The 13,375-nt window shown below is 39.7% G+C and overlaps 1 protein-coding gene across 1 annotated transcript in view; it reads right to left on the bottom strand.

Moving 5' to 3' along the window:
• vwde (von Willebrand factor D and EGF domains) overlaps positions 1 to 13,000 on the bottom strand; it is a 56,180-nt gene extending 43,180 nt beyond the window's left edge. The window contains exons 1-3 of the mRNA XM_061717984.1: positions 12,928 to 13,000; positions 10,551 to 10,741; positions 5,473 to 5,721 (exon numbers count right to left, since the gene is read on the bottom strand). Of these exons, the coding sequence (XP_061573968.1) occupies positions 5,473 to 5,721; positions 10,551 to 10,741; positions 12,928 to 13,000 (513 nt within the window). The remainder of the gene's footprint in view (positions 1 to 5,472; positions 5,722 to 10,550; positions 10,742 to 12,927) is intronic.
• Positions 13,001 to 13,375: the final 375 nt, after the last annotated feature.

Here is a 13,375-nt window from a genome sequence, read left to right on the forward strand (position 1 = left end):
TAAAAACATGTCATTCTCTTTTTGTTTTTAAGAAAACGGTTTGTAAAGCTATTTTTGAAGCTTATACTGTAAGTGCAATTGACCATCTGTAAATGTTTCTTTGCTTTTCTATTGTTTCTTTGCCTTTTGTTGTTTCTTTGCTTTTCTATTCTCTTTTTGGTTTTCTGGAGGTCGGTAGCCAAAAAAAAAGAAAGTTGGTAATATAGGATAGGCTTTTATAAACATTTTGCTTCAGCCTATGCCTTTTCAGTTATTGTTCAACACATTTTTTGGGTTTGTATGAAATGTTAATGCTGTGCACAATGTTTTTTTTGGTGTTGTTTTGTGTTCTCATGACTAAATAAACTTCATTCATTCATTCATTCATTCATTCATTCATTCATTCATTCATTCATCCTGACAACTTGTCGAAGAAATTATGCAATCACATTGGAGAATTAAATACGTATCCGTGTGTAATTAATTATCTGCGTTTGTATGAAAACTGCTCATAAACATGACGGTAAGTCTAACCTTTAACTTTCTGTGGCTCTTTTTTTTTTACTTTATTCATCTACATGGAATTGTTAATTTCCATTTTGTGATATTTTATGTCTCTTGTTTAACGTCATCTCTGGAATAATTTGACTTCTGTTATCATCTTAAAAACTGTTTAACTTCCTTTATAATTTTGGGAACTTCCTTCTCTTTACTTTTGCTTCCTTTACTTGAAACAGACTACTACATGATATGCACAGCAACAGCGTGACCCGCATCTGGTCCAGCAGCCGCTGTTAGTGCGTGATGTACGGATCAATACTGAAATATCGATACTTCCGATACCAAATCTGTATGCTCTAAAATCGATTCTCAAAGGAAAACATTGATAATTTTGATACTTGAGTCATTTGTGGTAATGTATATCATAACAGGAATACGGTGAAAAGTAACTAAACTATTCAGATTTTGTCTAAATTACACACTGCTAGTAGGAACTACTTTTTTTCATTTTCATAGTAGTTATTTTTGTTTATTCTTCTCATTTATTTTAATAGTTTTTATTTTTTTACTTTTTTTAAGGATCTTTTTTAGTGATGGAAACACCTTTTTCAAACACTGGTTTTTCTGTTGTCGGAATAACTCGGCTATATTGTGAATGAGGCTGCTACCTCAGTATGCCTCTGAGTTTGACATAAATAGCTAAATAAGTGACTCTGATGTCTTACACAACTTTTTTTAGATTTACCGAGCACATTAGGTGTATTTGCATAATGTATCGGTATCGAATCAGTATCGTCGATACCAGCCTGAATTTTACTCAATATGAGATTGGAAAGGAAATCGGTGGTATCGAACTAGTGTAAACAGAAATAAAAATATTTACATTATAGAAAATGAGTTCCATTTTCTATTTTATTGTCCTCTGTATCATGAGCTGCGTCAGAAATTATTTGATCGGTGAAAGAATTTGGATTTGATGTGGGTAAGCGATGCTGAGAGAGTCAAATGGATCTTTGATTATAAAGTATTTGCACTTGCTGACTATTTGGAGAAAGTGTGGGATAGGCGAAGAAAAGTAACATATATGTAAAAATATCCATTCTGGTTTTTGATTTATTTATTTAGTTTTTCCGGTGTACATTGTGCAGCTCCCAATTAAGTGCGTGTGATATTGTACATTGATGATTTTCTGTTTCTGGTGTCTTATAATCCTGTAAGGGATGGGTCTTCGGACATGACACAAAAATAAAACTCATTCATTCATTCATTCATTCATTCATTCATTCATTCATACAGCCTGGTTCAAAATACCATTTTGGTCTCAATCGTTTGATTTTATGATTATAAGAGTGATTTTTTTTATATAAAGCATTACATTAATTACTAATATTGTTTGATTGACAGTCGGCTCAGCCAATGGCTGGCCGTTATCACTTCCTCATCCGTAAATAACACGCACTTGCGCTCAGCGGAGCAAAAACTGATTTTACTAACCCAATTTCGGCTAAACTCGATGGTCATTTTAGATTTCGTCGTCGATACCACATATTGAACGGTATATCCCGTTGGAAACGCCTGGCGGCAGCTCTGCAGGTATTTCGGTGGGTTTCGGCCATGGTTTCGGCTGAAGGAGCTGGGAGTGAAGGAGCTGACTTTGATTGACATGCGGTGGGCGTGTCCCCGTCTGGTTGCCTAGCAACACGGCTGCGCCAAGTACGAAAACTGGTCACGTGACCGAATGCTTCAGTCCATGTGGGGCAAGAAAGTTATTCAGCTGTAGAAATATTAGACACCAAAAACTTTTTGGCGTGAAATTAGAAATTGGCTATCTTTAAAAATGAACGAGATCCCCAAATTAGAAATAAGAAATAAGAAACAATTGACAAATCAGTGTCTCTCTTGGTTAATGTAATTATTTTACTGGCTAAATATCATAATACACTGTTGTAAGTGGAGAAAAATGAAGCCCTCTTTCCAATGTTTTTTAAATGATTTCAAACGTTTTTTTGTCTATAAAAAAAAATTAAGTCAAATAACTGCAAAAAAATTATTACCTGTTATATCAAAGTTTCCTTTATTTTAATGTATTTCTGAAATGTCAGTGCTATTTGGCTTAAAATGCCTTACTATTTTTCTTATTAATTTTATTTATATTTACCTAATCGTTCGTGTGTACTTCTCTTGTTCATGATACCTCCGAAAATATGTTGTATTTTCTTATAGTGTATTGTTTTTCCTCCACAAGCAGTTTGTATAAATGTGTGTTTTTGTTTATAAATTGTGTTTAATAAAAAAAAAACATTAGACATGTAATTAGAGATAATTGTCAGTCACGGTGAACAACAACTACATTTGTAAACCATAATTTCATGTTTCAGACTCAATGCACGACAAGCATTTTAAGCATTTTAAATTGTATGCTTTTGCATAAAATGAATCATCCTTCATGCATCAGGAAACATGGTGCGTCAATGGAAAAGCGTGAACACTATGAAGGTCAAGCAATGCTTGTAATTGAATCAACAGGAAGTCTGACATACAATTAAAAAAAAAACAACCCTTCAATGTTTTCATTACTGTGGTACAGCTCTTAGATTATATTCTTAAATATAATTATATGCTACTCAGAAACTGTTTTCTTTCTCTAACCTTGCTGCATGAAGCATTTTATTGTCTGAATTTTGTTTGACAGCTCTGCAAAGAACTGTTCACCTGACCAGAGAGTACTCTACATCCAAATTTTATTAGCATTTTTAAATTGATTCAACTTAGATGAATCATACAGAAAATAAATAAATTAAAAAAAACATATCCTAAAATCTACAGTTGGTGTGATCGGAGCTGCCAAACGTCCTGGTGGCATCATGTACATCTCAGTTTGTTTGGATACTTGACGTATCGCCTTACCTGGATATTTCCATCACAAGTTGTTAATCAAACATCAGTTTTTGTTCGAATGGTTACATATTTTTAATCAAGTTCAAATCTCTGCAGTACCAACTATCTAATTGACAACTTAATCATTGGTTCGGTGCTGGAAAGAATCAGTAAACATTGTTTACATGCCTAATTTAATTATGATTAAATTAGGCATGTAAATGCATGGACTGGCTTTTCCCCCTCTTCCTTCTTTCCACATCTGCCCTCTGCTTAAAACCTGCTGTGGCGTGATTCAGGGGTATTGCCATGGAGACGGGGCCCGGTGGACACCCGGACACATGCTCGGCTCATTAAGAGGAGCAGTGAAAAGCTCCGGATGTAAATTCCTGACCACATGGCAACTTATCCACCTCCTGATGGTTTGAGTGTTTGACCTTGCGCGAGGAGACGAACGTAAACCATGTAAAACTTACTTTTACACGCTCCACCGACGTCCACCTCGTCAGGACCACACATCTGAGACGCTGTGGGTGAAGTATCTGACGTTTCTGCAAGAAGGAGACCTCAAATCATTGGAACCATCTACAGATATTACTGCATATTGTTATATAGTCATACAATAAAGCATAAGAGGTTTTCACTTTTGTGGGTAATTTTTTTTAAATTTTATTCCCACTCTTGGGGGGATGAAAACAAGTGTTAAAGGCAATAACATTGTTGCATCACTTTTAGAAGGGATTAGCACAATTATGATGGTTAATAATTGCTTGTTTACATATTTAACGGATCTAGAGAAACATTTCCATCACTGGTTCCATTTAAATGTGCAGTTTCCTATTTCCAAAAGGGAAAGTATATACTGTTGCAGAAGAATAAAAGGATTGGCATCTTAATTTGTTGCTTGCGAGACGTATCATGGTTATAAGAACATGCAGCCGGTATAACTTGTAAGAAGATTCAGAACTACTCTTTTATCCAAATAGAGATAAAATATCAGGTTTAAAACACGTCCACTTTTTGCCAGATTAAGTGGTGTTTAATTAGGAGCATCACAATAGCTACAGAGCTGCTGGACATGTGACTAAATAATGGACTAGTTTGCATTTAATTAGAAAAAAAGGACAACATAGTGGTACAAGTGTTGCAGCATAACAGCTGAAGCATCCAACATGTCATGTAACATGTATGATAGATTTATACTGGTGAAAGAGGATCATGCCCCCAATCTGGCAACCCTCCTTCCTTTCTTGTATATAGTGTTTGGCATCTTTTAGCATCACATGCTCATATGAATTGATTCCTGGTCAACCAGATGGAAAGAAAACGAGTTGGTTTCAATAATAAATGTTAATATGAATAAAGTCAAGAAATGGACGGTTGTTTGGCTCTTTTTTTGGAAGAATAATTGAATTATAGTTCATAGGTTGTTTTGTGGTAAACAGTTTGCACTTTAAGTAAAACCTTATCTAGGATCTAGAAATCCTTATATGGATTCATTTTTCTTTACATAAAGGGTGTATAGGTTCATAGGATGTTGAGATATGATTAATAGTTTGCTTTGTGTTTTGTGGTAAAAGTGTCTCTTTATGTCGTTGTCTCAAAGGTAGCTCTCATGTTAAAACATGATTATTAGTTATTATATAAAACTAAAATGAAAGGATATAAAAAGGAGGGTAAGCAATTCTTCAGAATTTCTAAATTCTTAATTTCTTTTTGTCACATTCAGCAAATATTTCATCAGCTGTTCAGCTTATGAGTACACTGTGAAAAAGAAGAATGTCCAGTCATCCCCCGAATCATTGGTTGACTTCACTTGGAAAAGCCCTGCTTTGGTGTGTTTTTTTCAGGGAGCACTGGAGGGAGATGGAGAAGTCCCTCCATCCAGCTTAAGGTAGCTGAAAGTAAACGTTGCACACTCCCCAGCTGAACTGTAACAGTAGACCAAAACACGCTAGTCGCTGTTAATAGCTGTCACAAAGCATGACGGATGTTCAAACTGCTGTCTTCATCTGGACCTCTGAACAGCCCAATTCTCTCTCCCACAAAAGCAAGACAGATGTGCAAAAGAATCATTCAAAGGGCTGCACTTTTTACAGTAAAAACTGATGAAACTCCCGGAATGGGCCCACCTTGTGCACAGTACCCCATGCAGCCCTGCGTGGGCTGGAGCCGGTAAACGTAGAAGTCTCCGCAGTTCCGGACGGTGACTGGGATGCGAAACATGCAGCAGTCTTTGGCGCTGCTCTGGAAGTTCTGCCAGGCGGCGCAGGCCGTCAGCTGCCTGACTTCCAGCGGGCCCGGCAGAGACTCGCCCTCGCCCAGGGACAGCCACACCGGAGCCTGCGTCCCACAGTGGTTTACCTGCAGGTGGAGAAACCAGAAGCTCAATACGAAACAATACGAAAATGCCAAACATGGAAGATGCATTTGACAAAAACACTACTTCTTTTAACAATTCCTCATCTTGCCATTTATTTGCCAACAGAAAAAACAGTGTCTCGTTACCAGTACTCGAGTTGAGGGGGGATGAGGGGGGATGGCATCCCCCCCTGAAATAAAAAAATCAGCCCCCCTGTTAAAAGTGCCATCATCCCTTTCCATCCCTTATGTCATTTCATCAATGAATGTGTTATTACTGCTATTTCAACATTTAGAGTCATCACCAGAAAAATAACACAAGAAAAATAAGTTATTTCACAATTTTCACCTGTTTCAAGTACATTTTCACTTGAAATAAGTAGGAAAATCTGCCAGTGGGTCAAGATTTATCTTCTTATTACAAGCAAAAAAATCTTGTTCCACTGGCAGATTTTTCTACTTATTTCAAGTGAAAATCTACTTGAAACAGGTGAAAATTGTTGTTTTTTCCAGTGATGAGTCTTGTTTTAAGTGTAATGAGATTTTTTTACTAAAATGAGACATTTTAACTAGAAATAAGACAAATATTCTTGTTAAGATTTTGAGTTTTTGCAGTGATCCATTTTACTTATCCCGGGAAGGACAGAGGTATATTGATAAGTTCAGAAAACTGTTTTTATTGTTGTGTTTTGATGTATTTGATGTAAGCCCAGTGGATATTTAAAGCTTACAGAAGGCTGCATTTAACTGCTGCTATGTCATTCCTGCAGTATTTCTGCAGGTGTTTTGGTCACTGCTATTATTTGTAATATATTATATTATTTGTAATCAGCACAAATTATCTGTCCCCATATGATAAAATCCACCATCCCCCCTGATTTTTTTTTACAACTCGAGTACTGCTCGTTACGTGACACGCATTTACACAAATCCCCCCCCCGACGTGGTTCCCAGCAACGCCCTGGGAAGCAAGAAAACGGCTGCCACTTCAGATGGATCCTGCAAGCTCACGGCAGGCCGCCCACAAGAAATGAGACACAATCCAGCTGTCCTTGCACTCTCCTTCATGAACATGTCCTTGCTTGCACACACAAACACACACAAACACACCCGCAGATTTCTGACATGTGGAGAAAGATTTAAGTGATAACCGGCAAGCCCCCCCAGAGTTTCTCCACACGAGGTCACAGAAGGAGCCTCGTGATATTTCAGAGACGGATGTGTTTCTATGTGGATTTAAAGAAAAATACTGCGTATCGACTTGTTGGTATAAAACTGCTAAACTTCATCCATCTGAAAAGTAAAATGATGAAAGAAATGTTACAGTCAGTCACGTGATGTCTTTAGTTTCTAAACCTTTTTAAAAAAATAAGTCCAGTTAACTTTAAACGTTTTACTTTGAACCTTTCTTTTTGTGATACATATAGAGATATCTTGTTTCTCACAATACCTTACTGGACGTTCTTTCCAAGTATCATAGCTAGCATTACCTCACAACCGTGATGCTCCAAGGTTCTGTACTGGGCCCACTTCACCTGTTATGTGTCTTCCCTGATCACTTTTATGCAGATGATACCCCCCTGTACCAATCATTCTCACCAGCTGAACCCACAGTTCCTGCACACATCTCAGTCTGTCTCTCAATGGATGAAGGAATTCCACCTTCAACTAAATTTCTAAGGCCGATTGCATTGATCATCCCAACCAATCAGCTCTTCCATCACAATATTAACTGACCATGCTGCACGTCCATCCCTTTGTGAATAATTAGGATTATTAGATCCTAACAGTCTCAGTATGCCATCCAAATCCTGGTACAGGTCATGATTGACTGCGTTTACATGCACTCAATAACCCTTTTAAAACCTGAATATTGGCAATAACCCGAATTTGCACAGCCATGTAAACACCAATAGCCCCTTTGAATAACCCGAATTTGCTCATATTCGGGTTTTTAAAAACCTTGACCCCTGGGTTACTCCTTTTAAAACCCAAATATTCGGTCATGTAAACGCTAAACGGAATATCCCCATCAAACGGAACATGAATTTGTTTTCTGCGCATGCTCTGTTCACAAGGAATCCTGGTCTCTTGAGTCCAGGACATACTTATAAACAAACAACGTAAGACCACGCCACACTTTTGGAGTGAGGAGGAGACTAATCACTTCATAAATGTAATGAAGGATATGAACATTTATGCATTTGTAGACGGTAGAAAGTACGGGGATAGCCAGATTTACAAGAAGGTGAGCGAAAAGTTGCGCGAAGCAACATTTGTTTTGAATTTGGATACAGGAAGAAGAAGCGGAAATGACGCTATTTGCGTCATCACGTTCTCCACGCGTCGCTGGTTTGATCAGGATATCCCAAATGATTAATTACCATGTATACAGGGATAATAACTCTGTTAGCGCACGCATGTAAATGGAATATTCCGAATGTTTCAGTAACCGGAATATTAGCAATAACCCGAATTTTGACTGCATGTAAACGTAGTCAGAGTCTCTCATCCCGACTACTCCAGCGTTCCTCTAATACCCCTTTTCCACCAAACCGGTTCGAGGACTGGTTCCCAGCCAGTGCTGAGTTTGGAACCGGGTTTTCTGTTCCCACAAAGAACTGGCTCCGGCCAGAAAAAGTGGTTCCAAGGTAACACCAACTCTTTGGTGGGCCAGAGTAAAGAACCGCTTCCGTAAGCGGAGGGGGCCGAGTTATTAAGACCAACGGCAATAGCAAGACTGGGAGACGGAGACATTTTCAAATAAGCGACGAATTAATCCGGATGCAGCAAAGCAGCAGTGGTCTGAGGAGGAGACAACTTGTCTTTTAGAGATGTGTCCATGGAGGGTAATACATGGACCAAGTCCGTATTAGAGCAAATACGTTGTTGTTGCTTCTATTTTCGTGCCAATGCAAACGCAACGATGTAACTGACGTTTACAGTGACGTAATAACGTGGCTCCCCTTAGCATCCGAGCTATGAAAACACAAACCGGTTCTTAGCTGTTTCGCAAGTTGAACAAGTTGTGAACCAGCACCAGCACTGGCCCAGAACCAGCTCTTAGTTTTTTTTAGTTTAGTTTATTTAGCACATAACATAAAAAAATAACATTACACAAATAAGCGCAGCTGAAAGAAACTGTGCAGGGAGGAGCGAGCAAACCAGTAGGCTTATGAGGAGCTCCCACCTAATAACATTTAACAAAATACTTATGAGGATACAAAATCATAAAAATAAAAATAAATAATATATCATAAAAATTGCATGCATAACATGAATGAAAATAAAATAATAATAAAAAAAAGAAAATAAAAAAATTACTGTAGACATGATCATGAAAATATGAATATTATGCTGAACAAATGGCAACACAGAATATGAAGTGCAAAAGAACATTAACAGTGGGAAAAGCAAGAGCTTTCTTGACTACATTGTTGAATTAAATGCTCTCTTGAGCGACTTTTGAAAATGGATAGGGACCTACAATTGTTTGCAATATGGTACCAACTATTCCAGACTTTGACACCTCTAAATCTAAACAAAAATTGGCTTCTAGATTCCTCTGGATCCGGTTTGGTGGAAAAGGGGTATAACTGGTCTCACTACATTGTGAAACTCCCGCAGACTGATCAGAACATCTCTGCATTTCTGGTGTTTAATCAATCAAAAAGGACACATATCGCTCCATTAGTCATTGAACTGGATGTCCACAGCTACATTAATCCGTTTCAGGTCACTTACGCTGGCCTACAAAGTGACAGCGGGACCTGCATCCAGATCTAAACTAATTAATTCGGGCGTATGCTCCTTCCCATCAACTGAGTTCCTCTCAGGAGCATCGTCTGATGCTGCCGTCCCTTCGTGGAAGGAAGTCTCAGTCCAGACTCTTCTCATTTGTGGTTCCACAGGATTAAAAAAGGTATCACCAGAGCATCCTTCTCTACCCTCAAAAACCTCCAGAAGACAACGCCACCTTTCCTAACAAAATAAACACACTAACACTTCTAACCAACACTTGCTTTGCACTTCTGCGCTTGTTCTCTTTTATTTAAGCAGATTTTAATTGATTTAACACTCAATTTACTAATCTGCTAATTGACTAAATGTTATTTAAATGTAAATTGTGCACTTCATGGTCGGTCAGAATTAGAGGCAGCTAATACGGAAAATGATGGGAGCCATAAAACTGAGTAACATAAAATATTATGTGATGTTTATAGTGATAAAGGGCCAAGCAATCAGAGGAAACAGCTAAGTGAATTGTCTGAAAAGGTTACTCATACAGAAGGGAGGGGGCGGGGGCAAGATTTATCATCTAAATAGTTTTGTTCCACTTAAATCTACCAAATATTCTTGATTTTATACTGAGCGCAAGATGCACTGCAAAAATTCAAAATCTTAACAAGAATATTTGTCTTATTTCTAGTTAAAATGTCTCATTTTTAGTCAAAAAAATCTCATTACACTTAAAAACAAGACTCATCACTGGAAAAAACAACAATTTTCATCTGTTTCAAGTAGATTTTCACTTAAAATAAGTAGAAAAATCTGCCAGTGGAACAAGATTTTTTTGCTTGTAATGAGAAGATAAATCTTGTCCCAATGGCAGATTTTTCTACTTATTTCAAGTGAAAATTTACTTGAAACAATAGAAAATTGTCAAATAGGTTATTTTTCTGGTAATGACTCTTGTTTTAAGTTCAATTAGATTTTTTTTACTAAAAATGAGACATTTTAACTAGAAATAAGACAAATATTCCTGGTAAAATTTTGAGTTTTTGCAGTGTGAGCACTCAAATCTCACGGCCTTCTGCACAAAGATTGCTTACCTCCACGCAGTGGGTGGGCATGCTGGCCGGCTTGTCGAAGATCCGAAACTGGTACCAGCCTGGAGCGAGGGAGTGGTCACAGACGAAGTCCTGCTGGGCCGACTTCTGCAGCCAGCTGGAGCTGAAGCTGGTGCTGCGGTACGGGTTCTGCAGGACGGAGTGGCCGCCCGGCACGCACTCTTCAGGGAGCTCTGCAAGCACAGCCACAAACACCGTGTAGACGCTGGGTATCCACCCAGAATGCCAGCAGATATGAAGCTTTGTGCTGGCTAAAAGCTGTGTTGGTGGAACTCCACCAAGAAAGAAGTGTATAGGTGTCCATCACAAAGAGTTGGAGTAACATATATCACATCACAGATAAGTTCCTGGATCTTGTACGTGAGTCTCTGCTAGGCTTGGTTGGAGGATGTGTTCTTTCTGCCAATCTTTCAAGTGTTTAATCTTTATTTCCTCTCCTGCTGTCCAGTTGAGCCGACCTCCCAGTTTGTTCCTGCTGGAAGTTTCTTCTTCTTTAAAAGCAGAAATATTTCTTTCTCTATGTCAAGACCCGTGCTGGGAACTGTCTCAGTACAACGCTGATCTATATCGTTTTATTTTAAATAAATCATGATTCTTGCTCTGTTGGAGCCAGGACTAACAGCACTAGTATTTATCTAAGTATTTGATCATGATTAAGGGAGGATGTTTTACATGTAACTATTCTTCAGCTTGTGGCGAAGTTGTGATTCTTTCTGCTCCTCGGTTTGAGGTCCAATGTAAATGTAAAACCTCTGAGGTTGTTTCAGATAAATACAACTTTTGCAAAGTGGAAGGAATTCCTGAAGGTAAGCGATACATCTTAAACACTTTGATGACCCAATACAACAATAAAACAGTCTACATCTGCATATGACCAAAACTTAAGAAACAATTCTGGGTCAAACTCTGGACATTCCGGGTTCTTCCTTGTCGGCCTCTGGTCCCTCGGGGGTTCGGGGTTGCCCCCTCTCTCCTCCACTATAGTTACAGTTCAGGTGGAGCATTGATTGGACTGTTACACACAAGCACGCACGCACGCACGCATCTGCTCGTTCACCTGCATGCTCGCTCCCCAGTTTTGGAGGTCAGATAGTCGCGGTATCCTAGCCTAGCTGTGATTGGGTCCTGGGATAGTTGCTGCTCATATCTCCGCCTGTTTTCGTGTCTGTTTGTTTTTTCTCCTCTAGTGCTCGTTGTGCGTTTCCATGTGTTTCTCGCGTCTTGGACTAGCAGCGGATGTCACCCCTCACCCCCCCCCCACCAAAAAAAACCCAGTTTACCAGCATGGTATTAACCATTAATATATATGCAGACAAGGGGAGAAGAAAAAAAAAAAAAAAAAACAAACTGGACGTTGGCCATGAATATTGTGGCCATGATGCACACATACAAAAAAAAACAGACCTTAAACATGGAGGGATCAAACAGTACGGACCGGCAGGGAGCAAGGGAAAGACAAGAACAGATATACACAGAAGGGTTGACGAGACACGGGTGCAGACGATCAGGGCAGAAGGAAACAAGGGAAGTCAAGACGGAACTGAAACACAGACACGGGTTTCAAAATAAAACAGGAACTGACCAAACCGTGGCATGAAGAGGAATAAACGAGTAGAGATAATGGATGGATGGATGGATGGATGGATGGATGGATGGCTCTTCCTAAGCTTTTCTTAAACCAAACTGCACATCACACTGCCTTTGTACCACCCACTTTTTCAGAAGTGGGTGGTACAAATCAGTAACATTAGTTTTAAAAGATTCCCACTCTTTGGAGGAAGGGGAAGAGGAGGAGGAGGAGGAGGAGGAGGAGGAGGAGGAGGAGGAGGAAGAGGAAGAGGAGGAGGAGGAGGAGGAAGAGGAGGAGGAGGAGGAAGAGGAGGAGGAGGAGGAGGAGGAGGAGGAGGAAGAGGAGGAGGTGGAGGAGGAGGAGGAGGAGGAAGAGGAGGAGGAAGAGGAGGAGGTGGAGGAGGAGGGAGAAGAGCAGGAAGAGAGGGAGGATCCAGGCAAACCAGCAGCTATGAACTGAGCTGCAAATTGATGGTGGGCAAAGGAGCTTTTGTACTTTATCTCTGCACTATTTCAACCAAAGAATAACGAAATATCTTCTTGGGACCTTAAGACATTGGGATACTTTTAAACCTAAGTCCATAATATGTCAGCTTTTAATGATAAAATCAGGGTTTTCTTCCAGTTTTAGGGGGTTTATGTACTTATTTCTTCTTCAAAGTCATCGGCGTTCATCACACTGGCCAGAGAATAACGGAGCATATAAATATAAAACGTCTGAAAGCAATGGCGCTTTCAGGCCACATCTGCCTAACTTCTCCTACTTGAAGAGTTTCAGAAATGATCTTACCTGTGAGTGCGCGCGTTGCCTCGGGGAATAAAAACACGGCGCTGAGAAGTTTCCACAGGGCTCCGATCCCCATGTTCACAGATCCCTCTGTTCACACCTGGTTTTAGTCCGAAAGTCCTGTCAGCAGCTGACAGTCAGCTCAACGCACACGCAGCAGCGGGAGCGACTTCTCCTCGGGATGGATGAGGCTGCTCGGAGACGCAGGACTGAGTCAGACTGCTGCGCCAGGAGGTTAGGAGGAGTCGCCTGCAGATGAACCAAACCTGCAAACCTGCAAACCTCCAAACCTCTGCACACATCTGCACACATCTGCACACATCTGCACACATATGCACACATCTGCACACATATGCACACATCTCCAGGACATCTCAAGGACGCAATTGTCGGTTAAACCTCTGCTCAGTCAGAAATGCCAACTTTACGCATATGGCTCATACAGGACTGT

Source organism: Cololabis saira, chromosome 3 (assembly GCF_033807715.1).
Source record: "Cololabis saira isolate AMF1-May2022 chromosome 3, fColSai1.1, whole genome shotgun sequence".
Classification (NCBI taxonomy): domain Eukaryota; kingdom Metazoa; phylum Chordata; class Actinopteri; order Beloniformes; family Belonidae; genus Cololabis; species Cololabis saira.